This window comes from Limtongia smithiae, assembly GCF_038497785.1.
Source record: "Limtongia smithiae strain NRRL Y-17922 unplaced genomic scaffold V1518scaffold_17, whole genome shotgun sequence".
NCBI classification, from domain to species: domain Eukaryota; kingdom Fungi; phylum Ascomycota; class Lipomycetes; order Lipomycetales; family Lipomycetaceae; genus Limtongia; species Limtongia smithiae.
This window is the reverse complement of record NW_027117638.1, coordinates 139,916-166,404: the sequence shown is the minus strand read 5'-3', so window position 1 is coordinate 166,404 and position 26,489 is coordinate 139,916. Positions and strand designations below refer to the sequence as shown.

Here is a 26,489-nt window from a genome sequence, read left to right as displayed (position 1 = left end):
CGACCCGGAAGCTTGCTCAGACCCGCGGTAGCGCCCGTGGGTCCGGTTCCCCGGACGGGCGCAGCCTGACCCGGGAGGGCGCGGGCTCCGGGGAGAGCCCGAGGTCGGGTCAGGCGGCTGCCCCGCAATCGGCCTATAAGACTGCGACTATCTTCACCACCTCTATCTTCCTCTCATCCTCCTACCATCCGCTCCACCATAGCAATGGCTGCTACCGCTGAACTCGTCGCCGCCGCGAGCATCCTCGGTGAGGTGACCGAATCCCACAAGACCATCCTCACCCCCGAAGCGATTGCCTTCCTCGTGCTCCTCCACCGCACCTTCGAGCCCACCCGCCGCGCGCTCCTCGAAAAGCGCGAGAAGCGCCAGATCGATCTCGATGCCGGCATCCTCCCGACCTTCCTCCCCGAAACCGCTGCTATCCGTGACGATCCTACCTGGATGGGCGCGCCCCCGGCCCCGGGGTTGATCGACCGCCGAGTCGAGATCACCGGGCCCACCGACCGCAAGATGGTCGTCAACGCGCTCAACTCCGAGGTGTGGACGTACATGGCCGACTTTGAGGACGCCACCGCGCCGACGTGGGACAATGTGATCACCGGCCAGGTCAACCTCTACGACGCGATCCGCAAGCAGATCGACTTTGACATCCCCGGCGGCAAATCCTATCACCTACGCTCCGACCGCTTCCTGCCGACACTGATTGTGCGTCCGCGGGGGTGGCACTTGCTGGAGAAGCACTTTTTGGTCGACGGCGAGCCCATGTCGGGATCGATCTTTGATTTCGGTCTCTACTTCTTCCACAATGCGAAGGAGCTCGTCGCGCGCGGATTTGGTCCGTACTTTTACCTCCCCAAGATGGAGTCGCACCTCGAGGCGCGGCTGTGGAACGACATATTCAACCTCGCGCAGGACATGATCGCCATGCCGCGTGGCACGATCCGCGGCACCGTGCTCATCGAAACGATTCTCGCGGCGTTCGAGATGGAGGAGATCATCTACGAGCTGCGCACGCACTCCGCGGGCTTGAACTGCGGCCGCTGGGATTACATCTTTTCCTTCATCAAGAAGTTCCGCAACAACCCCGCCTTCGTCCTGCCCGACCGCTCTGCCGTCACGATGACATCCCCCTTCATGCAGGCATACGTGAAACTGCTGATCAAGACGTGTCACAAGCGCGGCGTGCACGCGATGGGCGGCATGGCGGCGCAGATCCCGATCAAGGTAGATCCCGTCGCGAACAAGGCTGCCATGGACGGCGTGTACAAGGACAAGCTTCGCGAGGTGACCGCCGGCCACGATGGCACGTGGGTTGCGCACCCTGCGCTGGCGCCCATCGCGTCGGAGGTGTTTAATAAGTACATGCCGACTCCGAACCAACTGTTCAAGCGCACTGATGATGTCGAGGTCACCGTTGCGGACCTGTTGAACTCATCTGTCCCCGGTGTGATCACCGAGGATGGCATCCGCAAGAACCTCGGCATCGGTCTCGGATACATGGAAGCGTGGCTGCGCGGCGTGGGCTGCGTGCCGATAAACTACCTTATGGAAGACGCGGCCACCGCGGAGGTCTCGCGTTCGCAGCTGTGGCAATGGGTGAAACACCAGATCACCACGGCCGAGGGCATCAAGGTGACCAAGGACTACGCTCTCAAGATCCTGGGCGAGGAGACGGAGAAGCTCGAGACCGCCGCGCCGAAGGGGAATCAGTACCGGCTCGCGGAGAAGTACTTTGCCACGCAGATCACGGGTGAGGACTATGCAGACTTTTTGACAACGCTGCTTTACGACGAAATCGCAAAGACCAAGTAGGCACTTTGTAGCCACCACTCATTAAAATATCATCATCATCATTCATTCACCTATACACATCGTATACTATTTGGCCGCCCGCTCTAACCGCGCAGCTTCATCCCTCATCCTCTGCTGCGCAATCTCCCTTGCCCTCTCCCCTGCACGGGTACTCCAGTCAACACGATCTCGCTCATGCAACACGCACCGTGGCTCAACGTGGTCTGTGAGCATCCACGCGGGCCGGGAGGAGGCGGCGTTGGATTTAATCATCTCGTAGAGATGTGCTGTTGGGTCTCCTGAGAGCGGGGCTGGCGAGGAGCCGGTCCGAGTGGGCGAGGTGGAGGGCGAGGTGGTGGCGTAGATGAGTTCGTTGCCGTGTACAGACGCGTCTTTGAATTTCTTCTCCGTGATGTACTTTTGGCGGACTTCGGGAGAGAAGGTCTGCGATTGTCAGCGACGGAGCCCGGGTCCGTGTGCAACACGAGAAGGGACGTGGGACAGGGGCGGGGAACATACGGCGACAACTTCTTGCTCGGTCGGAACGGCGTTTTGGTATAATGCGAAGCCGAGGCCGATGACGCCTGTGCCCACGGCGAGGGTTTTGAAGAGTGCGAACGAGGCCATGGGAGCAATGTGAGGTGTGTCGAGGTGGCGAGATTGTGCGTGTGTGCGTGTGGGGAAGGGCGGTGGGCGTGGCTAGTTGATGATGACCGGGAAGTTCACGAAGGTTAGTTCGCGCCGTCTCCAAGTCATCGGCATAGGCATCTCTGTCTACATTGCCCTGCATACTACGATTGCTCTGCTGTTGTAGGGCTAGAATGGCGGCAAGGCCGAAATTCCTTCTGATCCGTAAAATATAGCACGATATTGTACACACACACAAACGCACTCGATAAAAGCACGACAGCACAGAACAAAACAAGACAGAACATAGCAGACAGGACATAACAAAAGATAATCGCAAAATAGCTATCTCGGTAATAGAACAAAGATCATAAGCGTATCCCATCTCCGACGCCGACGTACAAACCATACCCTAAAAAGAAACCACTACTACCTCTTCCCGCTCGCCTCTCCTCTACTCTCCCTCAACAACTATTGCGACTATGACGCCTGCTGCGCATTCAAATCACGAAGCCGATTCACCGCTTTTTGATACTTCTGCGCCGCCGCTTTCTTATACCACATCATCGCTTCGTGCATATTCGCCGTCGTACCAATGCCGTTCTCGATAAAATACCCGACAGCATATTCCGCCTTTGCTAGTCCTTTCTCAGAAGCGCGCCGGGCCCAGAGATATGATTCCGTTTCAGACTTTACAAACATGCCTTCCGCGCCGGTAAGGTACCATCCTGAGAGACCTAACTCCGACTCCGCGTCGCCGCGCTGCGCTGCGCGAGAGTACCACGCGATACTTCGTCGCGGATCCACGCTGCACCCAAGTGTGCCATACTCATGCGCTGCACCCATGCGGTACTGCGCAGGAAGATATCCCAGCGCTGCCGCCTTTGTGTAATATTGTAACGCGAGCTTATCGTCGTGCGGTAAAAACCCGTTACTCCCGTCCGCGGTCTCGTATAGCCGTGCAAGCTCGTACAGTGCATGGGGTGTGGTCACGTCGGCTGCCTCCGCCGCGCGTTTGAGCCAGATCAGAGCTTCGGAGGTTGACTGTGTTTGCGCGAGGCCACCGCGGAGGAGAACCATCCCGATTTTGTACATTGAGGCCGCGTCGCCCTGTTGTGCTGCGAGTTTGTAATATGTCCACGCTTTAGACGCGTCCTTTTTCACGCCGGAGCCGATTTCGTGGCAAACTGCGGCGCGGTATGATGCCTTTGCACTACCGAGCTTTGATGCCTTCTTGTAGAGCTCGTACTCTTTCTCGCGATTGAGTTCAAGTCCCATACGTCCGCCGTCGGAACCGTAGCACGTGCCGAGGAAGTATACGCCCTCGGGATACGCCTTACTCGCGAGCTTTTTCACAATCTTTTGCGCCAGCAACGCCCAGCGCTCCGTGTTTTTCCGCGCTGCTTTCGCGTCGAGCCTTCCGTTTTCGGTAGTCATGGAGGACGAGGCGGCTGCTTCGAGAAGAAGCATGGCGTATGCTAGTTGTGCTGCCGGGTCTTGCTTGTTGTCTTTTGACTTTGCGCAGGCGGCGTCGAGAGCGGCGGCATTCACGGGGGTGGCCTGTTTGGTGGGTTCCGGAGGGAGTAACGCTTGTGCTTCAGCCATGGCGGATGCCGCGGAGTATTGTCGAACCGGAGCGGGATGCAGCGCACTTTCCACTGGCATGGTTTGCTGCTTCTTGATCTGCGGTGGAGCACTCGCAGTCCCGATTGTATTGTCCATGGTCATGGCGCGGGACTCAGCGAGACGAGGGTCCGCGGGCGGGTGTAACACCGGTACGCGGGACCCCATTGTCATCGCGCGGCCGTCGTGGTTGTCGTACCCGGGCGGCCCGGCGGCGGGTGGCACGCCGCGATACGCGCTCTGCGTTGGCGGTGCGGCTTGTCCTTGCACCGCCGTCATCGGCGGTGGACCGCCGCGTTGCTGGCGACTCGACCCCTGCACAGCAACCGGGCTCGCCGGACGCTGCTCTGGACGTGCGTATGGTGCTACGGGGCTCTGTGGACGGTCGTGGCGGGCGTATGCGTTCATCGGGGCGATTGGACTTGACGGCCTATCTTGTGGCGGGCGGATGTAGCCGGGGCTCTGCGGGCGGTCTTGGCGAGGGTAGGATGGCGGCTTTGGTGGTTGGTTCTGCATGATTGGGCTTGCAGGACGCGCGTAGCCGTTGTCAATAGGTGGGTTGCGATAGCTATCCCCCCGTGGCCCGTATTGCTGCGGCGGTGGAGGCGGTGGTTGTTGCTGGCGCGACGTGGACTCGTAGCGATAAGGACTTTCCTCCCGCGGTTGCTGCCTCGTAGGTGACTGCTGCTTCGGAGGTGATTGCTGTCTCGGCATCGGCTCGTTCTCGTCTGCGATATACCCCATCGACGCGCTGTGCGGGAACTTCCCTGGTATCACCGCCGGCGGCGGCGCTGAGGCCGACGTGACGGGCGGATACGGTGACGCTGTGCGTGGCTCGGACGCGTCGGAGGAGGATAGCGAGGAGTCTGATAGCACCGGCGCGTCGTATGAGCTGTTGCGGCCGTGGTGTCCACGTTGCTGCTTCCCGCGGGTTTCGTCGCGGGGATCGGGGCGCGCGTGACGGGGAGAGGAGCGTTCGACGGCCTCGTCAGGGGGCATGTACATATCCAATACATCGTCTGTTGTTGGTTCCTTCTGCGGCGATTGCCTTCGCGGTGCGTATCCCTGCTGCCCTTGGGCTTGAGGCATATCATGGCGCGCGCCGCGCATTGGAGCCGGTTGCGGAGGGTACTGTTGATAATCGTTATACCCGTAGTGATCCTGTGGAGGCGGAGGTCGACGCATCTGCATTGGCGGCGGCCGACGGCGTGGTTGGGGTGGATACTGCGGGTATTGCTGGTCATAGTAGCCGTAGTCGTCGTCGTAGTCGTCGTAGTACTGCTGCGGCGGGGGTCGTCGTTGCTGCGGGGGTATCCCACCACCCCGCATGTACATTGGCGGAGGCTGACGATACCCGCCCATATCGGCGCGCTCGTCGTACTCTGGTTGATATCCGCGCATCATGTTTGGCGGCGGTCCCCGTCGCATTGGGGCGCCGCCGCCACGTGGCGCGGACGAGTACGGTGGGTATCCACTTCCATCACCGGCATATGCAGATCGTGACGGCGGCATGCCGCCAGGCATTGGGTGACGCATAGGCGGGACGCCGCCACGACGGGGGGGCTGGGCGGCGGGAACGGGGCGCGCAGACGCGCCGGGGTAAGGGCCTTCCGCGGTTACGCTCGAACCATAGAGGTCCATGTTTGCGGCCGCGGAGGGCGGAGCGGCGCGCGAGTAGGCCATAGGTCGAGGGGAAGGATGGTACCGTCAGAGGAAGATGGGGTTGGCGAACAAAAGAGGAGAACGAAAGTGGTGAAGTAGATTGACAAGACAGAGGCGTTTTGTTTTGCGCGAAGCGACTGATTGCAGGGTCCTGTTCTGGGCCATCCACACGGCGCCGCACGGGCGTAGCGCTTTCCGCAGCGCGGTGCAGACGCCCCCAGAACATACATATGACGTGGCATACGGCGAGGCTGGCGCGCCGCGCCACCGGTATAACGTGACTGTCAGCTGACGTGGGTCTTGTGGAGCACGCTGCCGGCGACGCAGAACGATGCAGCAACCACCGCGCAGACTCCCGTCCACACGTCCGCATGCAGGCCAAGCGACGCACCGAGTACGACGGCGCTGGGGAACCACGGGAGGGTCGCCATGGCAACGGGCATGGCGTTGAGGCAGAGCGTGGCGTAGACATCGCGGGGCGTCCGCGCGCCGTCGAGCGCGAGAGAGAGGCTTATGAGGTGCAGCGCATCGAGAAGGGGAGTAAGCAGCAGCGTCGCGAGGAAGAGCCGGGTGCGCCGGAAGCGCGTACCGATCGGGTATGCCGTGTCGAGCACGCTCAGACAGGCTGTACGCAATGGGTCAGTAGTGGTCACTAGACGGTACACGGCTGCGGATCGTACAGTGGAGGACAGGACCCGCAACGAGGAGTCCATATGCCGCGAGCCGCGCGACGCGGCGTCGTGAGAAGGGCCGGCGCCGGAACGATTTGTCGCCGATGGCGTCGGACGCTCGGCAGCGGTGGTTCACGATCTCGGCGAGATATGCGGCGAGAAGCTCTGAGAGTGCACACATGGCGGCCAGCGTCATCGCGCTCCATCTGAGGGGGGGTTAGCACTGTAGAGTGTCCTTTCTCCTGAAGAAGGTGCGTACAGGAGGGGATTCACATGGAACGACCACTGAGCGGGCACCGCAGTCGCGGCGGCGGCGGGATCCGGCACGGCCTGTTGGCGCAGGGCGTCCGGAAGGAGCGCGGGCATGCGGGTACGTCGTGGGAGGGGAGGGAGGTGTAGGTGGTGATGGAGGTTGTGACAGTCGAGGTCCTTTAAGGGTGCGCGCAGCATTGCAATTCCGCGCCGCGCTGCACTTGTGCAGGGGTGGCACAAACACCTTAATGCTGGCAGCGCCGAGGATCATGTATTAGCCGGCCTGCTTCTCGGGACCCTCACCACCTCTACCGTCACGACGAAACACCACGCCATGGCGTCCATTCGGCCCCTCGACTTTTGCATCTTCGGAAGCGGCATCTCCTACACCCTTTCGCCGGTGATGCATAACGCGGCCTTCAAAGCCCTTGCACTCCCACACCACTACTCTATTCGCGACGTGGAGGAGCTCGACCCTGCGTCCACCTCCGCATTCCTCGCGTCCCCCGCATTCGGCGGCGGCTCCGTCACCGTCCCGCACAAGCTCGCCATCATGCCGTTTTTGGACTCAATTTCTCTTGCAGCAAAGGCTATTGGAGCGGTTAATACTGTGCTCGTGCACGATACCGTTGCGGCGGATGGCAGCACAAAGAGAGAGCTAGTGGGGGACAACACAGATTGGATCGGTATCAAGGTCCGCGCGGAACAACAACTTGCGCTACTCGGCGCAACTACGGGGTTGTCAAGTGGTCTTGTTATTGGCGCAGGCGGCGCGGCGCGTGCGGCAGTGTACGCGCTTATTCAGCTTGGTGTTGGGATTATCTACATCTACAACCGCACTAAAGCACGCGCAGAAGAAATCCGCACCGAATTCGCGCCTCTCACGACCACAGACATTGCCGTCGTGGATTCACTCGACGTGACCGCCTTCCCCAAGCAAGATGCACTCCCCCTGCGAGTCATCGTGTCAAACGTGCCCGGGAGTGCATTCACCGAAGGCGCAGTTCCACTTGGCCTCTTTGCGGGCAAAGACGGCGGCGTGCTAGTCGAAATGGCGTATAAACCGGACGTCACGCCGATGATGATCGCGGCCGCAACCGGCGGCGGTGAGGGAAAAGGGTGGAAAGTCGTCCGCGGGACGGACGTGCTGCTAGAGCAGGGGTTCGAGCAGTTTCGACTATGGACTGGTATTGACGCGCCGCAAGAGGTGATGACCGACGCTTTGAATGAGGAAGTAAAGCGGCGGGCGCTTGCCGCGAAGTAGATTATTAGAATGAATGCATTGAATTGATTGCCACCGAACTCCGTATAACCCGTGTTGTGTGCGATCATCGCGGCGCACGACCCCGTCGCAGACGACGTGGTACAGGTGCGTCTCCTGCATCGTTCGCTTGTGCAGGTGTCTGTTGCGCGCCTCGCTCCTCATGTTTACGCGAGAAATCCTCCTTGCGCTCGCGATAAAACGCTGCAACCGAGCCGATTCTCGCATATGGCAAGCTCTGTAGTAACGCCGGCGGCGGCACGTCCTGTGCAATGCGACCGGGCGAGTCATATGCTGGCTCAGGATCACGGTCGAGTAAATCTGGGAGATCAAGATCTTTCCACGCCGTCGCGTTCAGAAACGATGTAGGCAATGTCCCCGGCGATGCAGTCGCGATAGCAGCAGCCGCCGACGCCGCGCTTGCAGCGGATATAGAGCCCCCGTGCAAAGCCGCGGTGTATGTTGCCGGCCTATATCGGCGGAGTTGTGAGAGTAGGATGCCGAACGCGGCGTGTTGGTCTGGAACAACGTCGTCTTCGTCTTCGGGGTTGATCGGTTGGTATTCCGGCGGCACAACGATAGGCTCGTCAGGGAGGTGAGAGGTTACCCAGTCTTCAAAGAACACGGCGCTGCGCGGGACAGTCATGTGGATGTGTGATCTGCTGGAGTCGCGGGCCGGCATGTTGGTGGCGGGGGCGGTTGTGAAGTGTGTTTGTGATGTTTACGAGTGGGCTTGGAGTTGGGTTGGGAGATGAGCGTAAGGTTTATCTAACCCGTACCCCATGAGCAGGGTTAAACTGTTAGGTCTTAAACGTGACTGCGTTTTTCCCTGCCACTGAGGCTACGCATTTTCTCATCTCCGCGGGCGTGCGTCTTCAATGCCTTGCATTTGTCGTCGACGTTCCCGCATATCCACTCACACAACCACACAACATGGCTCACGAGAACGTCTGGTTTTCCCACCCCCGCACCTATGGCAAGGGCTCTCGCCAGTGGTAAGCATCGCACAATGCCCAGTTTAGAAGAGGAGGAAAGAGTGAAGGAGAGCATGAAGTGCTGACGGTATCTCCCTCTACAGCCGCGTCTGCGCGCACACCGCTGGTCTGATCCGCAAGTACGGTCTCAACATCTGCCGCCAGTGCTTCCGCGAGTACTCCAAGGACATTGGTTTCGTCAAGGTACTTAATCCCCTCAGCTTTGTATTATATTCACGACGGCAGCTAACAAGCTCAGAACCGATAAACGCCTTGTTCCCTCCCCCTCGCATCTACTCCGCAGACGACAGCTTCCTTCTTCCGCTCTTCCCTACGCTTATATGACAATATTCGCCATGTTACTTTCGTGGTGACATGTACTTGATACACAAAATGGATAGTTGGTTGGCTGTGGTGTGGATTGTAATAAAATAAGTTAGCAACGTACTTTTTTACCTCTAGCAAGCGATTGTTATGCGTGTGATGCAGGAGTGAAGGATTGGTCCTTTGTAGAATTGTAGACGTGGAAGTGTGGTGGTGGTGATCTTAGGTTCTTAACTCCTCATTGCGCCCAGTCGCACCCAGCTACATTGCCACTTCCGCAGCCACCACTGGGCTGATCCACCGCCTGCGATGTCGTCTGCGGCAGAGCGCGACGAGGTCGAGAAGAAATATGACTACTACCACCTACTCGTACGTTTGTTCTTCTCTACTTCTTCCCTTGACGCGACTAACATACCTAGGGCCTCCCCGCCACCGCCGACGAAGCCGATATCCGCAAAGCCTACCGCCGCGCAGCGCTCAAATACCACCCGGACAAGAACAAGTCACGCGACGCGGTCCAGGTGTTCCATGCGCTCGCGATCGCGAGCGAGGTGCTGTTAAATGGCGAGTTGCGAAAGGAGTATGACAACAAGCGCGCGGCGAAGGAACAGTTGAAGCAGCGGCAGGCGCAGTTTGATGTGAAGCGGCGGCGGGATAAGGATGATTTGGAGAGACGGGAGAGGGAGGCTGCGCAGGCGCGGCGGGGTGGTACTACTGGCGGAATGTCTACGGCTACCAGCGGGTTTGGTGAGCAGGCGACGACGGCGGCGCAGGGCGTGCATACTGACCGGGCCGGGCTGACAAGTTTGTCGCAGCCGCGGCCGGAGGGCTGGGATGCGGGGGATGAGGAGCGGTTGCTGGAAGCGCTGCGACGGTGTCAGGCGCAGAGTGCGATGCTCCGGGAGCAGCGGGACACCCGTCTGCGGAATGCGCGGGAAGCGCGGGTGTGATGTATGATAGTAATGACATGTTCTAGTCCTGGTGAAGTGGTGATGCTGATGGCGTTGAAGAGCCTCGGCGCAGTGCTGCTCACCTTCCCGCAGAAATCTCCGCCAACGAACGCCTTCTTCGTCACTCTCTTCACCAACCATACCTCTCTTCCTCCCCTCTCTCATGCTCCGCCCTGCCGCCGCTGCCGCGCGCCCTGCTGCTGCCGCGACCGTCTTTTCCTCCCGCTCCCTCGCCGCTGCCGCCGCCGCCTCCGTGCGCGCACTTTCCCTTCCGTCGACCACTTCCTCACTTATGCCGCTTCGCGCGAGGATCTCCAATCCCGCGTTCTACTCCGTAAGGGTAAGTGGGTTTGTTTGTATATCCCCACTGCGTGTGCTCACGCTCTTGGTGCACAGATGAACTCCACCGCCGCGGCACCTGTCCCCGTCGAGGACCCCGACGACGTGCTCTTCGAATCGAACCTCATCGCGCGGATCGTGAAACTAAACCGCCCGAAGAAGCTCAACGCACTCAACAAATCGATGGTCGATAAGATCATCCCTCGGCTCCATGAGTGGCGCGCTGCCGAGGGCGCGAATCTCATTCTGCTCAAGGGTATGGGCGGCCGCGCGCTCTGCGCGGGGGGTGATGTTGCCGCGCTGCTGGAGGTTCCAGCGGGCGAATCTGGCGGGTTTTTCGCGACGGAGTATATGCTTGATTACATGCTTGCGACGTATCCCAAGACGATTGTTGCAATTATGGATGGAATTACGATGGGCGGCGGCGCGGGGCTGTCGATGCATGTGCCGTTCCGCATTGCGACTGAGACGACGATCTTTGCGATGCCGGAGACGCTGATCGGGTTCTACCCAGACGTGGGTGCGTCGTTTTTCCTTCCGCGTTTGGACGGCGAGCTCGGCACGTACCTTGCTATAACGGGCGAGCGGCTTAACGGTCTGGACGCGTACATTGCAGGCGCAGCGACGCACTTTGTGTCGCGCAGCAAACTGCCCGAGGTGGAGGCGCGGCTGGTGGAGCTTGGCCGGTCGCAGGAGCTGCTGAAGACGATTTCCGACCCGAGTGGGGTGAAGAAGTTCAACGCAGTGGTGAACCACGCGATCGATGACTTCCAGGAGGTTATTCCGGCGGGCTACGTGTACAGTTACGGCGGCGAGGTGGGCGAGACGATTGACAGGTGCTTCAAGCACGACACCCTGGAGGAGGTCGTGGCGGCGCTGGAAGCCGAGGGTGCGGAGAACGAGTTTGCAAAGAAGACGCTGGAGACGATGGCGCTGCGGTGTCCGCTTAGCATGAAGGTCGCGCTGGAGAGCGTGCGGCACGGCCGGTCGTTGACCATCGCGGAGACGTTTAAGCGGGACATGCATATCGCGCTCAAGATGATGGGCGAACCGGATTTTAAAACGGGTGTGACGTACCGCGTTGTTCAGAAGCAGAACGGGCGCGCGGAGTGGGCCGCCGCGCCAACGCAGGCGGAGGTCCGGGAGAAGTTTTTTGGCGCGCTGGATCCGAGCATGGCGCAGTACTACGCGGCGATCGACGAGGCCGCGAAGGGACTGGCGGAGGACTACGCGGAGTACCCGTACGCGAACGGGCTGCCGGGTGCGGAGGCGGTGCGGTCGTTTGTACTGGGAGAGAGCGAGGGGTCGGGCCCATTCCTGCCGACGAAGCAGGAGGTGGTGGAGCACTTCATGGAGGAGTACAAGTACAAAGCCGGCGTGAGCGAGAGGGTGGGGGATATCCTGGACCGCAAGACGGCGGTGGTGAAGGGCCAAGAGGAGGAGAAGCTGATCAACTGGGTGTAGATAATTACGCGTTTATAGCATGTTTATAGTAACTCTTAAGATGTAACTGGTCAGATTATTTATTGCGTAAATCATGCGACAGCGCCGCGCTAAATTAGCAGAGTAGTGACAATCGTAACCTTGTTAGCGGCGCGGCAGGTTTCGGGGTTGTTGGACGGCGGTTTCGTGTTTGGACGCGTGAGGCATTGTGATTTGGGTACTCGCGCCATGCAGCGCCGGCGGGATTGGCCTGGTGTCTGGTGGCGAGTGAGTGAGGATGGGGAGAAGGGCGAGGAAGATGGAGTGCACTCGACGTAGATATAGTGCGGAGGGGTTGGTTGGCGAGGTTGCTGAGGTATTATATATACCTAATATCTTTCCTTTCGTCCTTCTTCTTTCTTAATCTTTCTTTTCTCTCGCTCTCTCTTCTCTCTCCCATTCCCTTCTCCTCCCTTGCTCTTCTTCCTCCTCCCCCGCTCACCGTAGCCCACCGCAACAATTGTTTTCCGCAAGTTCAAAGAAGTCACCACCGTCTCTGTCCGCGCAGCCGGCGCCCAACAAGTCCGTCTCTTCAAAGAAGTCTCCTTTCCCAGCGGCTCTTCTTCCGAGCCCGCCACCGCTACCTCCGGGCTTGCTGCCGACAACAGCACCCGCGACGGCGGCGTAGACAACAATCTCGACGAGGACATCGACACGAGCAAAGCACACGCCATCATGACCACCGACGCGGAGACAGCGACAGACACCGCGGCGGCCGCGGCGACGACTACCACAACAGATGGGACGAGTAGTGAGCCTATCATTGCAAGTTTTACTGCGATCGCGTCGGCAACGAACAAACGCGGCACGTCGCCGGGGTCGGATAATACAGAGTCTGCACCGGAGGATGCAGCGAAGGATGTTGTGATGAGCGACGTCGCCGCGGAGGACGACGAAGACGAGGAGCTTGAGGAGGACGAAGCCACCTCGTCGCCGTTTAAGTCTGTCAACGCGTCTGCGGCTACAACGACTACGACGTCCACTACGACTACGACCGACGCCGTAGTGGCAACACACCCCGCGCCCCACCCCGCGGGTACAACGATCCTGCACATGTCCGCGCGTCAGCGCCCGCGGCGCCGGCAACCGCCTCACTACCGTGAAATTCGCTCGCGCGTTCAGTCGATATCTGAAAAGTTCCTGCCGATCCTCGGCGACATCGCGCTTGCGAAAGTGGGCCAATTGAGTGTGGACCAATTGTCGTCGAAGATCAACAACGTATACGGCGAGTTGACGCTGTTGAGGAGGTTTCTGGAACAGGACTCGCCGGATGATATTTCGCTGGCGAATAACTCCATCTTTATGCCTGTTGGTGTGTCGGCTGGCGAGCACGCCGAGGATCTGTGAGTTTCCCTATTCGGACCATGTATGGTACCCTGCTGACCCTTTAGGAACGGCGAGTACCACGCGCCAAAGCGGCAGAAAACAAGCGAAGAATCAGGCTCACCCGGGAGCGAAGAAATGATCCGCCCGTCCTTCGCGCATGTCGAGCAACCCCGCGTCGCGCCTGTCGGCGCCACAGCCACACCCATCATCCTCGATGACGGCGCGCGACTAACCACAGTGACGGTGACCGCGAATGGAAACCCGAATCTACCACCTACCGACGCGGATCTACATATCCCGGTTGTGAACACCTACCGCCTTCTCCCGCACTCGAGTCGCTCGTCGTACGACACGCACGTGCCGTTGTTGAACGAGAAGCGACGAGAGAAACTGTGGGCCGTGATGCAGGGAGAGATTTTTGGGTTTGCGGTGGGGTATAACAACCGACAGCTGCGCACGACCGAGGATTTTTGCGCGCTTGCGTATTCGCAGGACGGGCGCATGAAGCGTACGGTGAAAAACGATCTGGCGATTTCCGAGGCGCTATTTGATGGGATTTCCGGGTTCCGGAAACGGTTGTACCAGACGGTTGACGTTGGTGCTGCCGACGGTGAGGACGAAGAGGTAGCAGCAGCAGCCGCGGCCGCGGGCGAGGAGTTGCATGACTGCGGTATCCGCGCGTATACGAATAACTTGTATACGTTGAAAGTTAAGCCGCAGAATTACTACCACTACCTCTTCGCGGCCGCATTCTGGCGCTGGGTGCGTGACGAGATCGATTCCAAGACTGTAACAAGCGGCGCCGCTGCGGCGAGCGGTCGCGGGTTTGCGGCTGTGTTTGCTGTGAATTCGATCGAGGACTGGTGGCGTGAATGTGTCGGGATTTGTAATGGGTTTGTGAAAACCCATCCGGCAAAGACGGATATCAAGGCGTTTTTGAAGGATCGGTTGCTCGCAGACGAGAAGAAGTATCCGGGCGCGTAGCCGACCTGGAGGGTGGACTGTATTTGTTGAGTTCGAGGTTGTTAGATTACGTGACGCAGTTGTATAACATGTACGGAGCAGAAGAATAGTAGTGTGAAGATAGGGCTTTTTTTATCATCTTACAGATCATAACCACTTTGACATATATGGTCCGTCAAGGAAGTACCCAAGCCTTGCGTAGTAATTCCTTACCCCGACGCCGGAAATCACAGAGATTTTTTCACTACCGTGTTCATCCCGCGCAATGCGCTCAGCCTCGTCCATGAGCAACGTTCCAAAGCCCTGGTGCTGGAACTTTGTCGGGTCGCGTGAATGCAGCGGAACCACAGAACCGTACACATGTAACTCCCGCACGAGGGATGTTTGTTGTCCCGTGAGTTCACTGCGGTAGGTGTACTTCTCAGTACACTTGCGGAGGCGAAGCAAACCGACGAGGATATCATGCTTCGGATCTTCGTACGCAAGGAACGATTCCCAGCCGCCGTTGGCGACGTAGTCGCGCCGTACGAATTCGACTTGGTCAGGCCGTACTTTATGGTGAATCTCGTGGATACCGACTTCGCGCGCGCGCACGTCGCGGCATGTCGCATTGAAATCTTTCATCCGTGCGAGGGCCAATTCGCGCAGATTCCCGGTTTCCACGCCGGCGGAAACGAGCGGCATGGGAATGTCGCGTTGTACGCGGTAGATGCGAGTCCATGGTGGGACGAGTGCGAGGATGCGTGCAACGAGGTCGACGAGGACGGTGGGGGGGTATGACGTGTATTTTCCCGCTTTCCAGAGTTCGTAAAGACCGGTGCCGCGGATGACGAGGGTTGGGTAGATTTTGAGCCCGTCGGTGCGAAACGCGGGATTTTCAAAATACTCGCGGAATTGGTCGAGATCCCGTTCGAGGCCGACGTTGGGGAGATCTGGCATCATGTGGGTCACCACTTTGAAACCCGCGTCTTTGGCGTAGGCGAAAGTCTCGCGTACCGCGGCGACGGTATGACCACGGTTAGTGTCCCGCGCGACATCTTCGTAGACAGATTGCACGCCGATTTCAAGGCGCGTGCAACCGTACCTCAGCATGTCGCTTAGATGCGTATCGGTGCAGTAATCTGGTCGCGTTTCGATCGTGATACCCACGCATTTCGTGTGTGCGTGTTGTGCGTAGCGGACGGCCTCGTCGACGGAGGCCGATGGAAGCGATGATGCATGGCCGGATAGAGCATCGTGGAGGGCAGCGATAAAGTATTCCCGGTAGTCCGGGGGGAGAGACATGAAGGTACCCCCCATAATGATATATTCGACTTTATCAACCTCGTGGCCGAGTAAACGTAGCTGTTCCACGCGTCCACGGGCTTGCTCTGTCGGATCATACCGCGCGCGAATGGCACGCATGGAGGTCGGTTCGTAGCCTGTGTAACTCTGCGTCGAATACTCGAAATCCGAGTCCGGTCCTCCAGGACAGTACACGCATATATTCCCCGTATACGCAATATGCGGACACCGATGTGGCTTGCACATAACCGCGACCACGGCGATCCCCGACGCAGTACGCACCGGCTTCGCTCGGAGGCGGGGGAGTAGTGCACGGCGGTGTGCGTCGGGGAGGCCTGCGATGATGTCGGTGAGGCGGGGTTGGTGATGCAGACGGTGTTTTTTTGCGGACGTAGAGATGAGGGCGTTCAGGTTGAGTGTCGAGGAGGAAGAGAGGGAAGCGACAAGGGCAAGCGCAATGTCGGAGATGCAGGCGACGAAGCGCTCGTGTTCACTGTCGCGCGCCATGGTAACGGTGGTGGTGGGGTAGTAACCTGGTGAACTGGTGAACTGGTGAACTTTGCGGTGTACTTTGCCGCTGCGTACACTTCCTATTCATACCCCCTCCACACCCCCCCCCCCAAATACCACCACACCACACAACAATGGGCCAAGGCAGTTCACAACTCCTCGACGAGATTGTCGAGTCGTCCAGCTTTTCGCACGAGGAAGTCGACCGCCTGCGCAAGCGGTTCATGAAGCTCGACAAGGACAACAACGGCTGCATCGACCGCAACGAGTTCCTCGCGATCCCCGCGATTGCTACAAACCCGCTCGCCACGCGCTTAATCGCCATATTCGACAAGGATGGGGGCGGGGACGTGGACTTTCAAGAATTTCTAGACGCGTTGTCTGCGTTCTCGTCGCGTGGGGATAGTCCGGATGCCAAGCTCAAGTTCGCGTTCGACGTGTACGACATAGACAGGGATGGATATATTTCCAACGGCGAACTGTTCATCGTGATGCAGAAGATGGTGGGCGCAAATTTAACCGACGCGCAGCTTCAGCAGATTGTGGATAAGACCATCATGGAGGCGGACAAGGACGGCGACGGCATGATCGGCTTCGACGAGTTCCGCGCACTAGTAGCGAAGACGGACATTGCAAAGATGAGCGTTAGCACCTTTGATTTTTAGCGTTTATATATATCCAATATTAAATAGTACATGCGGGTGGGAATACTAATACAATCCAAAAGAAAATAAAACAAAATAGCAAGGCTTTTCGCGTTGCGTTGGGCTACGCGTGATGCGCCTCCGGCATGTTGTCCGCTATGCGCATCACCCAGTCCACGATGCGGTCTTCCCATACGCCCATCTCATAGTCCACGAGACCGTACCGCTGCACGCGGTCGGCAAGGGTGATAATGGCGTGCGCAATCTCATCGAGTTGCGGACGTGTGAATGCGCCGGCGGCGCGTGCGAGGAGGTTCAGCCAGGTGCGGTTGAACAAGCGCCAGAATTGCAGGCGTGTTTCGTAGCTGATGCCGGCGTCGTCAACGATGCCGAGAGCCACGGCGTGATCGCCGAGGTACTGCGTGATTTGGAGGAGACGTGTGAGACCTTGCATGCTCAGCGAGGGCACGGCAGGGGTGCCAGAGGCGGCTGCGGCTGCGGCTGCTTGTGTGCCCGAGGTCGCAATTTGGTTGTACACTTCAACGAGAGAGGATTGCAGTTGCGGGAGGTCGAGAACCGGGACAACCGGCTGCGGATGGTGCTGCTGCTGGAGCATGAGCATTGTGGGCTCGGGGACGATACCGAAGTAGGACGACGACATGAGCATGTCGTGCGTGGCAGCGGCGGGGTTGGTGGATGTGAAGTCGGGTTGGAGGACGGATGGGTTGACAAAGGATGGCATCGCCTCGGGCTGCTGAGCATAGTTGAGCGGCATGTAAGGCGCGCCCATAGCCCAGGAGTAGGGTGAGGAGTACTGCTGCTGCTGCTGCTGCTGCTGAAGACGGTGCTGAGGGGGTGTCATGGGGATAGTCGGCGCCATGCCACGCGGCACGAACTGCGAATACGCGAAGGCAGTTGGCGGCGCGGGGGGTTGTGTGAGCGCCTGCGGATGAGAAGGCCGCGGGTCGTCGTCGTCGTCGGACTCGGTCATGGCGTCGTTATCGGCGGCGGCAGGCCGCGCGAGCAGCTGCAATGGTGGCAGCGGCGGCGGCGGGGCAGCGCGGTGGAGGAGGAACGCGGCGGCGGCAGGCTGTAGGGGGCCCTGGCCATCGTCGCCTGTAGGCGCGGGGGAAGAGGGCGCGGAGGACGCGGCGGGGAGAGTGGTCGGAGAGGACGGCGGCGGTGGCGCCGTGGTGGGCTGTGGCGGGGGGGCCAGGCGCGGGGCGGCGAGAGGCGGGGGGAGAAGGACCGGCGGCGGGGCGAAGCGCGCGAGACGCGGGAGGTCGAGGCGCGCGGCCGGGGCGTGGGCGACGGGGGCGGCCGTGGTGGCGGTGGTGGGGGTGGAAGGGAGAGAGGGTATAGGAGAGGAGTCTGGTGAAGTGGCAATGGAGAAGAGGGAAACAGAAGGAGTAACCACAACACAAGAACAACAAACAACACGCGTTTTCGGCGCACTCAAACACGCTCGACAGGGGTCCCCAAGTAAAACAGCCCCTGAACTTCCTAATGCGGAACTGCCCGTTTGGGCATTATTCTATGTACAGTACTCTACCGCTTCACCCACTGCGGGCTCTTCCGCGCCTTCAGCTTGCCCGGTTTCTTGCGCTCCACGACCCGTAGGTCTTGTTTCAGGCACGCCGCATCCCGAAGGATCTTGCCTAAAGCAGGATTGTACTCCCGCAGCGCGCGCGCGAGTGCGAGCGCAACTGCCTGAGCTTGACCAGTAGTACCACCACCTTCGACCTCCGCGTGCACATTGTACACGCCCTGCTGGCCGGCAACCCGCAGCGGTGCGACTGCGCTCTCGCGGTCGCGCACGCGACCGAAAGCCTCATCCAACCCGCGGCCGTTCACACGCACCTCGCCGCGGCCGCTCACAACCCACACACGTGCACGCGCATTCTTACGCTTCGCCTTTGCGTACGCGCGGCCTAGGACGTCCACTTTGCGCGTGCGCTCGCGAGTGTGCTGCGCCGACACGCGGCCCGCGAAGCGGTTCAGCACCGCGCGGACTTCCTCGGGTGCCACGTCCGGACGGATCGACGCGAGCTGCTTGATGATGGCCATCACCTCGTGGTATGTGCTCGGACGATCGCTCAGGCCCATCGCGGCGTAGTCGCGCGGAGTCATGGGGATGTAATCTGAGCGCAAACCGCCGTCTGCTTTGGGAAGATGCGACCACCGCCGCGCGAGTTCGCTGAGTTCGAGCACGAGCTCGCGGTACTCCATATCGGGCATGTAATACCCGAACGCGCCAGGGACGAGGCGGAGTAGGGGGTATATGCGCGGGTCGGCGGCGGGGAGTTCGTCGGCGAAGGGTTCAAACACGTCGTCTAGCTTTGCGATCGCGGTCGCGAGTTCCGAGTTGTCAACGGGTTCCGCGGCTGGTTTTTCGGCAGGTTCTTCAGCGGCCGTTTCCACTTCCTCGGCCTTGGATTTTCCTGACAGCGCGTCTAATGCCTCTTCTTCTGTAAACTCGAGATCCGTCGCGCGCAACTGAGTTTTGCCTCGCCTCGTCGTCGAGGTTTCTTCATCCCGCACCTCCATATCCTCGCCAAGCCCCTCCTCTGTCTCCGCCGCTTCCTGCTCCGCCCGCTCCACCGTAGCCACAGTCTCCTCCCGCTCGCGTTCTTCCTTCTCCTCAATCGCACCGCGGATCTCCGAGATACTGAACCGCGTCTGGTCCCAGTGCGCAAGACGCTCCTTGCTATTCAGCGGGTCCGCCAGCCGCGGTGTCGTCCAGTGGTACATCCGCAACGTCGTCGGCGCGCTCCGTGGCGCAACTCGCGCAATTGCGACCGCGGTCCGCCGCAGCGTCGGCAGTGCGCTGCGCAGCATTGTGGTGGTGTGGTGTTGAAATGCGTTGTATGCTGATGAAAAAATCCCGAGCCGGAGTCGCGAGCACGCGCAGAGCAGAGCACGATCACGTGCACAACAGCCACCAAAATTTTTCTTCTTCGCGAGTTGTCTTCTTCCAATCCTGATCTGCCCTGCCACAATCACCATGTCTTTCGGAACCGTCTACGGCTACACTGTATGTACACATTCAATCGTTATTGCACCGCTTCTAACGTTAATAGGCCAACCCGCGCACGTCCATCACGCTCGTCGTGGCCAAGTACCTCGGCCTCGACGTCTCGCTTGTCGAGGCCGGCAACGGCGTATTCCCCGAGTCCTACGCCACTATCTTCCCCCAGAAGAAGATCCCTGGCTTCGTCGGCGCTGATGGCCTTACCCTCCACGAGGTTATTGCCATCGCCTTCTACTGTACGTCTTTTTACGCGCCGCGGTGATGATTAATTGTTATCCCTGTCTTAACCTTCGTGTCGATGACTTATTTGGTACTGTCTGAGCGGCTTGCTGTGAACTAAGCTAACCGTACCAGTCTGCTCGCAGAAGGAGAGTACCCTGCTTGGAGTTGGAAAAGCCGAGCAGGCCGTGATCCTCAAGTGGCTGTCCTTCACCAACATGGAGGCGTTCCCTACCCTCGGCCAGTGGTGGCGCCCTCTCGCGGGCCGCGACCCGTATAACAAGAAGTCGGTGGATGCTGCCAAGGAAAAGTTTGAGACCTACGCTGCGATCTACGAAAAGTACCTGACCGCGCACACTTTCCTCGTTGGCGAGCGCCTCACCCTCGCGGATCTCTTCGTCGCGGTGCTGTTCACTCGCGGCTTCGAGTTTGTCTTTGGTACCGAGTGGCGCGCTGCGCACCCAGCCATTACTCGTTGGTTCACCCTCATCGCGAATCAGCCCAGCTGGCTCGAAACCCGTGGCCCGTTCGAGTTCATCGAGGAGCCGATCAAGTATACGCCTCCCAAGAAGGAGACACCCGCGCCGGCTAAGAAGGAGGCCAAGAAGCCCGCCCCTCCTGCCGACGACGAGGAGGAAGAGAAGCCCGCGCCCAAGCCCAAGCACCCTCTCGAGGCGCTCGGCCCGGCCAAGCTGCCGCTCGACTCGTGGAAGCGCCAGTACTCGAACGAGGACACCCGCCCTGTCGCACTCCCGTGGTTCTGGGAGCATTACGACCCGACTGAGTACTCCTTGTGGAAGGTTAAGTACAAGTATGACGATGAGCTCACCCTCACCTTTATGTCCGCGAACCTGATCGGCGGCTTCTTCAACCGTTTGTCCGCGTCGACCAAGTACCTCTTTGGCACGCTCGTCGTGTACGGCGAGAACAACTCCAACGGCATTGTCGGTGTGTTCCTCGTCCGCGGCCAGGAGTTCATGCCCGCCTTCGATGTCGCGCCCGATTGGGAGAGCTACGAGTTCACCAAGCTCGATGCGGCCAACCCGGCTGACAAGGAGCTGGTTGAGGACCTGTGGGCGTGGGACAAACCTGTGCTTGTCAATGGTGTCGGCAAGGAGATTGCGGACGGCAAGGTCTTCAAGTAGTCTATTTACAATCGTGCTATGAAATTTACATGGTGGGTTATGGAATATATGAGTGTGTCTAGAATAGGCCAACTACGCTTTTGACGCGAGTGAAGGTCGCGGTTGCGATCTCGTTGGCTCGACGTGCGCCATCAGTGAGCACGGAGTCGATGTGTCCCGGATCTGCCATGATGCGGGCATACTCCTTCTGCACCGGCTCAAGCTCCGTGATTACAATCTCTGCCACCGCGTCTTTTAGCTTGCCGTAGGAGTACCCACTAAATTCTCCCGCGATCTGTTCCACAGGGAGATTGCGCACGCCAGCTGCTATCTCCAGTAAATTTGCAATTCCAGGCCTCGCGGCGGGGTCATATTCTATCGGAACACCAACCAGCGAATCCGTCGTCGCGCCACGTATCTTCTTTTTGATAACACCCGGCTCGTCAGTCAACATAATCCGCGACGCGGGACTGGGATCAGATTTCGACATCTTCTTCTCGGGGGACTTTAACGACATTATCCGTGGTGTGGGTGTTAACAGTGCGCGAGGGGTCGACAAAATTGGTGTGGAAGGGGACCGGGAGTAGCGGGAATTGAAGCGGGCGGAGAGATGGCGCGCGAGTTCGAGGTGCTGTAATTGGTCGTCGCCTACCGGGACGAGAGTTGCATTGTAGAGAAGGATGTCGGCGGCTTGAAGGACGGGATATGTGAAGAGACCCATCTTGAGGCCTCGAGTCGCGTCGTCGGCCATTGCGTCTTCCGTAGAAGTGGTAGAAACATCAAGCTTGCTTTTCCACTGTGTCATGCGTGCCAAATGCCCGAAGTCGGAAATACACAACAACACCCAACACAATTCCGCGTGCGCGCCGACGCTGCTCTGCGGATACACCACACACCGCTCTGGATCCACGCCGGCTGCTAGCACACTCGCGGTCGCAGCGCGCGTGTGTTCCCTCAGCTCCTCGGCGGTCGCAGGCTGCACCGCGGTGAGGGCATGCATGTCGACAATGGAGAAAATGAGGCGCGTTGTGGGCGTAGGTGGGGTGCGTGAGAGGCGGGACCAGGCGGCGAGAGCCCCCAGGTAGTTTCCCAGGTGAGGGGTGCCGGTTGGTTGGATCCCGGAGAAGACTGTGGGAGGAAAGGCGTCCGAGGTTACGGGAACGGGAGCGGCGGTGGTGGTGGTATATGTGCGGGAGATGGTGCAGGTGCGCAAGCAACGCTTCGGGAGCTTCATCGTGTCGCGCAGTGGTAGTGGTGGTGCAGAGTGTCGGAAAGTCAATTAAAACGCCATGCACTATAGACAGCAATGTGGTCGTCAGGTGGGTATTTTCAGACAGGTCCACTTGTGAAAACGGTGGTGGTGGGGCGATGATGGAGATGTTCGTGAGGTGCTCGGTGTAGGAATTTGGACCCCGGGAGAGTTTCGACATCACGAATTTTGCACTTTCGAATATCTTCAACCACCTCTCCACACCGCTATCTTCACAGCAGCTATCGTTTCATCGCAGCACAGGATGCAGCGCACTGCCCGGTCTCTTTTGAGACTCACCCGCCGTGCCGTCCCCGGCGCGCATTTCCTCACCACCAGTACCGCCGCTGCTTCCGCCAACACCACACCATCAGCCATTGCTCCATCCGATGCCTCCCCCGCTGAGCTTGACTTCGAGCACCCCACAATACGTACAAGCTACCCTGACCCGAGCACAAAGACCACACACATCGCATCCTCTCTACGCATCTTCCCCGGGACCGGTCGTCCGATGCCGTTAAACGTGGAGCTCACGCACTACGCGGCTATCAAATTGCCCTTCCACTCCACCACCACAGCCACCGGTACCACCGCCGCGGTCGCGCCACAACGTGCCGCGGATCTTGTGCTGCACGGGTACACCGTCGAACACGTCGACTTTTTCGCCGATTTCGCCCTCCGCGCTGCGTTTTACCTTGGTGCTGCGGCGCGGGGTCCGGTATACCTCCCCCGGCGCACCGAGCGGTGGACTGTCCCCAAAGCGCCCTTCGCGCTCGCAAAGACGAAAATCAATTTCGAGCGTGTGACACATAAGCGTCTGATTCGGATTTACGATACCGATATCGCGACGGTGGAGGCGTGGCTTGGGTTTCTTCGTAAGTATGAGTTTGCGGGGGTGGGTATGCTCGCGAAGATGTACACCTGGGAAGCGGTGGATGTGAAGGTATAGCGTACAGTGTATTAGTTATGTATATAGAACCGTGTATCCTCTAACTCCATCCATCCATGCCCTCTATGCACACCCATCTAAACAGCGCCAACAGTCCCGGCACCACGCTCTTCCCACGTTGCGTAGCGGTGCAAATACAAATCTTTACCCACAAACTTTCCGAAAAAGGATTCATTCCCAAATACACCCCGAACCTTAGGAAGCCATATCCGGCGGGACTTATTATGCGTGCTGGTAGTAGTGTCCCAGATTTCAAGTTCGCCGGAGGTGCCGTCCGATGCAGCCTCGATGCCGTGGTAGAGGTACATGCATTGCGCGTGTCGTTGCGCGAAACACGTGTCTAGCGCAATGTAGTCTTCCGGACCGTATGGAGACGGGGACGGAGCGGCAGAGGCTGACGATTCACCGGAGACACAGGCGGGGAAGAATTTCATTTCCTCGTCGATGCCGGTCATCTCGTCGACTGAGATCCTGGAGAGACAATGGCCCTTGTGTACACCGCCGCCTTGCCGAGAGATCGCATAGCTGATTTTTCCGTCCTGGCATGTTGGTTCAAAAAGTTTGTTGAAGCGAGACTCGGTGCCGGGGAGGATGCTGATGGAGGAGACGACGTTTCCTTCGAGATCGTAGACTTTGCAGTAGCCAGGCGAGAAGAACGCGCGGCGGAGGTCGTCAGTCCGCGGAGGTAGGGACAGTAAGTAGATCTTCTTGTCGCAGAGAAGTGACGACGTGTCCCACAGCCCGGTGGCAGTGTATGTGAATTTGCATATCAGAGCACGCGTCGCGAGTGACCAGACCATTGCAAATTTATGCGGCGAGCCCATCGACACGCTAAACCGACCGACAAGATACTCTCCATCGCAGTTGAAGGGGGTGTAAACACCTGGTCTGCACCCCGTCGGGAACGGGTATACTTGTATTCCCTTGCGCGATGTTGTGCTACCGCCGGCGACTTCTGCGAGATCTAACACGAAGATCGCGTCCTTGTCAGACTCCATCCACACCAGGTATCCCGGCTTCTCCGTGACGACCATGTAAGTGACGTTGCCCGTGCCGAATTCGAGTTTCATGGGGTCCACGTGCCGCGGGGAGGAAAAGTCCCAGACCATGAACTTGCGCTCATGTTGCAGATAGAAGACGAGATATGAATCCGAGTACGCGGAGCAGGATACCTGCTTTGTGATAGCGAAGTCAACGTGATGCACCCGTGTGGCGCTCAACTTCAATGACAAAATAGCGTGCTGCGAGTAGCACATGCGGAGAAACCGCTCGTACGCGCCGTTCGCGTCGGGCGAGTCAGGCGTGCGTTCTGGCCGCGCGAGGTCGGAGTATGTAATAGGGTCGGTGAAGATCTCACGCCATAGCTTGGAGACGTGCTGGAACTCAATGAAGTCTGTGTAGCGGGGGATGTACTTTGCGACTATGGGGAGCACGTCGAGGGGGAGGTTGCCGATGATGTCCATGGCGATAAGGCGCACGTGATGATAGGAAGCGATGGCGGATGATCGGGGACTGTCGAAGACGCTGCGCGCGCAAGAGGAGGAAATTGGCAACGTGCGAGGAGGAGAGAGCGGGGCACAGAGGAGGGCAGCGAGTATTTAAGTACAGCACACGGCGTGCCTGCGTGGCGAGGAAGAAGCCGTCGCGTGTTGGAGAAGCCGGACCGCGTCGCGGCGTGGAGCTGGGAGCATTGCTCATTGTTCTCGTCCCGCCACCGCCGCGCAGCCCGGTTCCAGAACCCGGCCTCTGCTCGGTGGGCGCTTGCAGGGGCAGCCCCCAGAACCAGAGGGCCGGTTTCAAAACCATACGTGCGGCGCCGCGTCCGGCGCCGGCGCGGAGAATCCCGGGTGATGGATCCCGGATTTCTCCGTGCTGCTATTTGCGCTGCGCTGCCGCTTCGGTCTTCATATCTGCCCAGCCCCTGCTTCTTTCTCGCTGCCGTTGTCGCGGTCGTCGCTGTTGTTGATGTCGTCGTCGTGGAGCGCGGATTTTGAACCAGTGGCGACGCGATAAGCGGGTGGCGCTGACGCGCCGTGCGCAATACTTGTTATTTCTGTTGACTTATTTAGTGTGACGATCGTGGTGGAGGAGGTGAGCAGCAACACGAAAAGAAGCACGCCGTGGCGCGCGTCGAGGTAATTGAAGAAGAACGGAACGCGCCGCGTCGAGTTGACGCCGGGACTCGCCTGACGGAGATGGCGATGGCGATGGCGTAGTGTTGTGTCGTGTGCGTGGGAACCCTCCGTAACCCTATCCATCCAGCCACGACGCTTCACGGAGTATCATCAACAGCCCCGCCGTACGCCCCACCTCCCCGACCACTGCGACTGATGCCGTTGCACGCATAATACTCTGCGCCGCCCCCTGCATCCAGACCGGCACATTCGCAATGGTGCGTACGGCGCACCACGTGCATACGTAGCAAGCGTGACTGACAAGATGCCGACAGAACTCCCTCTTCAATAAGGCGCTGAAGCAATCACAGTCCATCAAGCGGGATCTGGACACCCTCGCGTCGTCCCCCGCGACCGTCGGTGCCTTCGGCTTACAAGGTATCTCTCTGTCCTTCTGGCGTGCTCCCCTCGCCGTTTGGCACTCGTCTAACGTGTAAAAGGCCAAATCTCAGCCACCCTCGCCTCGCTCGAACGCACAATCGACCAATACGACGGCATGGCGCGCCGCGAACTCGTCCCCGCAAAGCAAGAAAAAGCCTTCGCGCGCATCCGCAACTTCCGCACGGACGCGTCCGACGCGCGGCACCAGCTTGAAGAACTTCGACAGCAGCGCGAGGACGCTGTCGGCGCGACGAATCGCGCGGAGCTGCTTGGCCGGCGGACGCATGCGAGTGCCACTCCGGATAATCCTTATGGAAGGGACGGCGGTCTAGGCGGGGGCGGGGAGGAGATTCCCGTCGCGGCGATTCCGAGAGAGTTTGTCTCGCGCACGGGGAGTCAGCTGGACGAGTTCATCGAGCGCGGGCGCGCGGTATTGGGCGATCTTGTCGAGCAGCGAGATATGCTCAAGACAACACAGCGAAAACTCTACTCAGCCGCCAACACGCTCGGCGTGTCGACCGACACCATCAAGTACATCGAGCGGCGCGCGCGGCAGGATCGCGTGTTGTTCTGGGCTGGCATTGTGGTTGTTGTCGTCGTGTTTTATTTGATTCTGCGGTTGCTACGGTGAGGGTCATTATGTATCATAATTGAGCAGCATAGCAAGATGTAGATGTAG

The 26,489-nt window shown here is 59.2% G+C and overlaps 19 protein-coding genes across 19 annotated transcripts; 10 read left to right on the top strand and 9 right to left on the bottom strand.

Moving 5' to 3' along the window:
• Nucleotides 1–183: 183 nt before the first annotated feature.
• On the top strand, nucleotides 184–1,857 carry V1518DRAFT_423373 (malate synthase). Its single transcript, XM_066905674.1, has one exon. It carries the CDS (start codon nucleotides 205–207, stop codon nucleotides 1,810–1,812), a length of 1,608 nt encoding a protein of 535 aa, XP_066757121.1. The 5' UTR covers nucleotides 184–204; the 3' UTR covers nucleotides 1,813–1,857.
• On the bottom strand, nucleotides 1,841–2,506 carry V1518DRAFT_423372 (uncharacterized protein). Its single transcript, XM_066905673.1, has 2 exons — nucleotides 2,311–2,506; nucleotides 1,841–2,235 (listed from the first exon to the last, which is right to left on the bottom strand). The coding sequence occupies exons 1-2, from the start codon at nucleotides 2,416–2,418 to the stop codon at nucleotides 1,879–1,881; spliced, it is 465 nt and encodes a 154-aa protein (XP_066757120.1). The 5' UTR covers nucleotides 2,419–2,506; the 3' UTR covers nucleotides 1,841–1,878.
• Nucleotides 2,507–2,898: 392 nt separating this feature from the next.
• Nucleotides 2,899–4,023, bottom strand: V1518DRAFT_378286 (uncharacterized protein; the record flags this gene model as incomplete). The annotated part of the gene is made up of 1 exon (XM_066901605.1): nucleotides 2,899–4,023. The coding sequence occupies one exon, from the start codon at nucleotides 4,021–4,023 to the stop codon at nucleotides 2,899–2,901; it is 1,125 nt and encodes a 374-aa protein (XP_066757119.1).
• A 1,832-nt stretch (nucleotides 4,024–5,855) lies between these two features.
• Nucleotides 5,856–6,768, bottom strand: V1518DRAFT_137075 (uncharacterized protein). Its single transcript, XM_066900738.1, has 3 exons — nucleotides 6,634–6,768; nucleotides 6,384–6,580; nucleotides 5,856–6,328 (listed from the first exon to the last, which is right to left on the bottom strand). Exons 1-3 carry the CDS (start codon nucleotides 6,738–6,740, stop codon nucleotides 5,988–5,990), a joined length of 645 nt encoding a protein of 214 aa, XP_066757118.1. The 5' UTR covers nucleotides 6,741–6,768; the 3' UTR covers nucleotides 5,856–5,987.
• A 170-nt stretch (nucleotides 6,769–6,938) lies between these two features.
• V1518DRAFT_423367 (uncharacterized protein) lies at nucleotides 6,939–7,924 on the top strand. The gene has a single exon (XM_066905672.1). The coding sequence runs from the start codon at nucleotides 6,961–6,963 to the stop codon at nucleotides 7,888–7,890; it is 930 nt and encodes a 309-aa protein (XP_066757117.1). The 5' UTR covers nucleotides 6,939–6,960; the 3' UTR covers nucleotides 7,891–7,924.
• Nucleotides 7,533–8,594, bottom strand: V1518DRAFT_423366 (uncharacterized protein). The gene has a single exon (XM_066905671.1). The coding sequence runs from the start codon at nucleotides 8,567–8,569 to the stop codon at nucleotides 7,955–7,957; it is 615 nt and encodes a 204-aa protein (XP_066757116.1). The 5' UTR covers nucleotides 8,570–8,594; the 3' UTR covers nucleotides 7,533–7,954.
• Nucleotides 8,595–8,752: 158 nt separating this feature from the next.
• Nucleotides 8,753–9,627, top strand: V1518DRAFT_423365 (40S ribosomal protein uS14). The gene is made up of 3 exons (XM_066905670.1): nucleotides 8,753–8,882; nucleotides 8,966–9,065; nucleotides 9,121–9,627. Exons 1-3 carry the CDS (start codon nucleotides 8,821–8,823, stop codon nucleotides 9,127–9,129), a joined length of 171 nt encoding a protein of 56 aa, XP_066757115.1. The 5' UTR covers nucleotides 8,753–8,820; the 3' UTR covers nucleotides 9,130–9,627.
• V1518DRAFT_378203 (DnaJ domain-containing protein) lies at nucleotides 9,495–10,135 on the top strand (the record flags this gene model as incomplete). Its single annotated transcript, XM_066901601.1, has 3 exons — nucleotides 9,495–9,554; nucleotides 9,605–9,909; nucleotides 9,991–10,135. 3 exons carry the CDS (start codon nucleotides 9,495–9,497, stop codon nucleotides 10,133–10,135), a joined length of 510 nt encoding a protein of 169 aa, XP_066757114.1.
• An 82-nt stretch (nucleotides 10,136–10,217) lies between these two features.
• On the top strand, nucleotides 10,218–12,285 carry V1518DRAFT_135384 (mitochondrial 37S ribosomal protein mS47). The gene is made up of 2 exons (XM_066900734.1): nucleotides 10,218–10,475; nucleotides 10,532–12,285. Exons 1-2 carry the CDS (start codon nucleotides 10,299–10,301, stop codon nucleotides 11,936–11,938), a joined length of 1,584 nt encoding a protein of 527 aa, XP_066757113.1. The 5' UTR covers nucleotides 10,218–10,298; the 3' UTR covers nucleotides 11,939–12,285.
• A 538-nt stretch (nucleotides 12,286–12,823) lies between these two features.
• V1518DRAFT_378192 (uncharacterized protein) lies at nucleotides 12,824–14,266 on the top strand (the record flags this gene model as incomplete). Its single annotated transcript, XM_066901600.1, has 2 exons — nucleotides 12,824–13,299; nucleotides 13,348–14,266. 2 exons carry the CDS (start codon nucleotides 12,824–12,826, stop codon nucleotides 14,264–14,266), a joined length of 1,395 nt encoding a protein of 464 aa, XP_066757112.1.
• Nucleotides 14,267–14,291: 25 nt separating this feature from the next.
• On the bottom strand, nucleotides 14,292–16,081 carry V1518DRAFT_423360 (uncharacterized protein). Its single transcript, XM_066905669.1, has one exon. It carries the CDS (start codon nucleotides 16,034–16,036, stop codon nucleotides 14,393–14,395), a length of 1,644 nt encoding a protein of 547 aa, XP_066757111.1. The 5' UTR covers nucleotides 16,037–16,081; the 3' UTR covers nucleotides 14,292–14,392.
• Nucleotides 16,077–16,779, top strand: V1518DRAFT_423359 (uncharacterized protein). Its single transcript, XM_066905668.1, has one exon. It carries the CDS (start codon nucleotides 16,174–16,176, stop codon nucleotides 16,702–16,704), a length of 531 nt encoding a protein of 176 aa, XP_066757110.1. The 5' UTR covers nucleotides 16,077–16,173; the 3' UTR covers nucleotides 16,705–16,779.
• On the bottom strand, nucleotides 16,392–17,937 carry V1518DRAFT_136869 (uncharacterized protein). The gene is made up of 2 exons (XM_066900736.1): nucleotides 16,581–17,937; nucleotides 16,392–16,520 (listed from the first exon to the last, which is right to left on the bottom strand). The coding sequence occupies exon 1, from the start codon at nucleotides 17,672–17,674 to the stop codon at nucleotides 16,808–16,810; it is 867 nt and encodes a 288-aa protein (XP_066757109.1). The 5' UTR covers nucleotides 17,675–17,937; the 3' UTR covers nucleotides 16,392–16,520; nucleotides 16,581–16,807.
• A 294-nt stretch (nucleotides 17,938–18,231) lies between these two features.
• On the bottom strand, nucleotides 18,232–18,789 carry V1518DRAFT_378243 (mitochondrial 37S ribosomal protein uS9m; the record flags this gene model as incomplete). The annotated part of the gene is made up of 1 exon (XM_066901602.1): nucleotides 18,232–18,789. The coding sequence occupies one exon, from the start codon at nucleotides 18,787–18,789 to the stop codon at nucleotides 18,232–18,234; it is 558 nt and encodes a 185-aa protein (XP_066757108.1).
• A 777-nt stretch (nucleotides 18,790–19,566) lies between these two features.
• Nucleotides 19,567–21,155, top strand: V1518DRAFT_423357 (uncharacterized protein). Its single transcript, XM_066905667.1, has 3 exons — nucleotides 19,567–19,717; nucleotides 19,764–19,950; nucleotides 20,069–21,155. Exons 1-3 carry the CDS (start codon nucleotides 19,688–19,690, stop codon nucleotides 21,076–21,078), a joined length of 1,227 nt encoding a protein of 408 aa, XP_066757107.1. The 5' UTR covers nucleotides 19,567–19,687; the 3' UTR covers nucleotides 21,079–21,155.
• Nucleotides 21,063–22,463, bottom strand: V1518DRAFT_423355 (uncharacterized protein). Its single transcript, XM_066905666.1, has one exon. The coding sequence runs from the start codon at nucleotides 22,289–22,291 to the stop codon at nucleotides 21,137–21,139; it is 1,155 nt and encodes a 384-aa protein (XP_066757106.1). The 5' UTR covers nucleotides 22,292–22,463; the 3' UTR covers nucleotides 21,063–21,136.
• Nucleotides 22,372–23,356, top strand: V1518DRAFT_423354 (mitochondrial 37S ribosomal protein uS10m). Its single transcript, XM_066905665.1, has one exon. The coding sequence runs from the start codon at nucleotides 22,572–22,574 to the stop codon at nucleotides 23,253–23,255; it is 684 nt and encodes a 227-aa protein (XP_066757105.1). The 5' UTR covers nucleotides 22,372–22,571; the 3' UTR covers nucleotides 23,256–23,356.
• On the bottom strand, nucleotides 23,295–25,181 carry V1518DRAFT_135188 (uncharacterized protein). The gene has a single exon (XM_066900732.1). It carries the CDS (start codon nucleotides 24,716–24,718, stop codon nucleotides 23,333–23,335), a length of 1,386 nt encoding a protein of 461 aa, XP_066757104.1. The 5' UTR covers nucleotides 24,719–25,181; the 3' UTR covers nucleotides 23,295–23,332.
• V1518DRAFT_423350 (uncharacterized protein) lies at nucleotides 25,176–26,475 on the top strand. Its single transcript, XM_066905664.1, has 3 exons — nucleotides 25,176–25,647; nucleotides 25,705–25,807; nucleotides 25,870–26,475. Exons 1-3 carry the CDS (start codon nucleotides 25,645–25,647, stop codon nucleotides 26,439–26,441), a joined length of 678 nt encoding a protein of 225 aa, XP_066757103.1. The 5' UTR covers nucleotides 25,176–25,644; the 3' UTR covers nucleotides 26,442–26,475.
• The last annotated feature ends 14 nt before the right edge of the window (nucleotides 26,476–26,489 follow it).

What these genes read in the sequence shown, in the direction of transcription:
- V1518DRAFT_423373 (XM_066905674.1), top strand. Translation starts at nt 205, where the DNA reads ATGGCTGCTACCGCTGAACTCGTCGCCGCCGCGAGCATCCTCGGTGAG.
- V1518DRAFT_423372 (XM_066905673.1), bottom strand. Translation starts at nt 2,418, where the DNA reads ATGGCCTCGTTCGCACTCTTCAAAACCCTCGCCGTGGGCACAGGCGTC. An exon ending in CCGAGCAAGAAGTTGTCGCC is followed by an intron (nt 2,236 to 2,310) that starts GTATGTTCCCCG and finishes TGACAATCGCAG; the next exon opens with ACCTTCTCTCCCGAAGTCCG.
- V1518DRAFT_137075 (XM_066900738.1), bottom strand. Translation starts at nt 6,740, where the DNA reads ATGCCCGCGCTCCTTCCGGACGCCCTGCGCCAACAGGCCGTGCCGGAT. An exon ending in TTCCATGTGAATCCCCTCCT is followed by an intron (nt 6,581 to 6,633) that starts GTACGCACCTTC and finishes ACCCCCCCTCAG; the next exon opens with ATGGAGCGCGATGACGCTGG. An exon ending in TGCGGGTCCTGTCCTCCACT is followed by an intron (nt 6,329 to 6,383) that starts GTACGATCCGCA and finishes CATTGCGTACAG; the next exon opens with CCTGTCTGAGCGTGCTCGAC.
- V1518DRAFT_423367 (XM_066905672.1), top strand. Translation starts at nt 6,961, where the DNA reads ATGGCGTCCATTCGGCCCCTCGACTTTTGCATCTTCGGAAGCGGCATC.
- V1518DRAFT_423366 (XM_066905671.1), bottom strand. Translation starts at nt 8,569, where the DNA reads ATGCCGGCCCGCGACTCCAGCAGATCACACATCCACATGACTGTCCCG.
- V1518DRAFT_423365 (XM_066905670.1), top strand. Translation starts at nt 8,821, where the DNA reads ATGGCTCACGAGAACGTCTGGTTTTCCCACCCCCGCACCTATGGCAAG. An exon ending in GGCAAGGGCTCTCGCCAGTG is followed by an intron (nt 8,883 to 8,965) that starts GTAAGCATCGCA and finishes CTCCCTCTACAG; the next exon opens with CCGCGTCTGCGCGCACACCG.
- V1518DRAFT_135384 (XM_066900734.1), top strand. Translation starts at nt 10,299, where the DNA reads ATGCTCCGCCCTGCCGCCGCTGCCGCGCGCCCTGCTGCTGCCGCGACC. An exon ending in CCGCGTTCTACTCCGTAAGG is followed by an intron (nt 10,476 to 10,531) that starts GTAAGTGGGTTT and finishes CTTGGTGCACAG; the next exon opens with ATGAACTCCACCGCCGCGGC.
- V1518DRAFT_423360 (XM_066905669.1), bottom strand. Translation starts at nt 16,036, where the DNA reads ATGGCGCGCGACAGTGAACACGAGCGCTTCGTCGCCTGCATCTCCGAC.
- V1518DRAFT_423359 (XM_066905668.1), top strand. Translation starts at nt 16,174, where the DNA reads ATGGGCCAAGGCAGTTCACAACTCCTCGACGAGATTGTCGAGTCGTCC.
- V1518DRAFT_136869 (XM_066900736.1), bottom strand. Translation starts at nt 17,674, where the DNA reads ATGACCGAGTCCGACGACGACGACGACCCGCGGCCTTCTCATCCGCAG.
- V1518DRAFT_423357 (XM_066905667.1), top strand. Translation starts at nt 19,688, where the DNA reads ATGTCTTTCGGAACCGTCTACGGCTACACT. An exon ending in GAACCGTCTACGGCTACACT is followed by an intron (nt 19,718 to 19,763) that starts GTATGTACACAT and finishes TAACGTTAATAG; the next exon opens with GCCAACCCGCGCACGTCCAT. An exon ending in TATTGCCATCGCCTTCTACT is followed by an intron (nt 19,951 to 20,068) that starts GTACGTCTTTTT and finishes TAACCGTACCAG; the next exon opens with TCTGCTCGCAGAAGGAGAGT.
- V1518DRAFT_423355 (XM_066905666.1), bottom strand. Translation starts at nt 22,291, where the DNA reads ATGAAGCTCCCGAAGCGTTGCTTGCGCACCTGCACCATCTCCCGCACA.
- V1518DRAFT_423354 (XM_066905665.1), top strand. Translation starts at nt 22,572, where the DNA reads ATGCAGCGCACTGCCCGGTCTCTTTTGAGACTCACCCGCCGTGCCGTC.
- V1518DRAFT_135188 (XM_066900732.1), bottom strand. Translation starts at nt 24,718, where the DNA reads ATGGACATCATCGGCAACCTCCCCCTCGACGTGCTCCCCATAGTCGCA.
- V1518DRAFT_423350 (XM_066905664.1), top strand. An exon ending in CGGTGCCTTCGGCTTACAAG is followed by an intron (nt 25,808 to 25,869) that starts GTATCTCTCTGT and finishes AACGTGTAAAAG; the next exon opens with GCCAAATCTCAGCCACCCTC.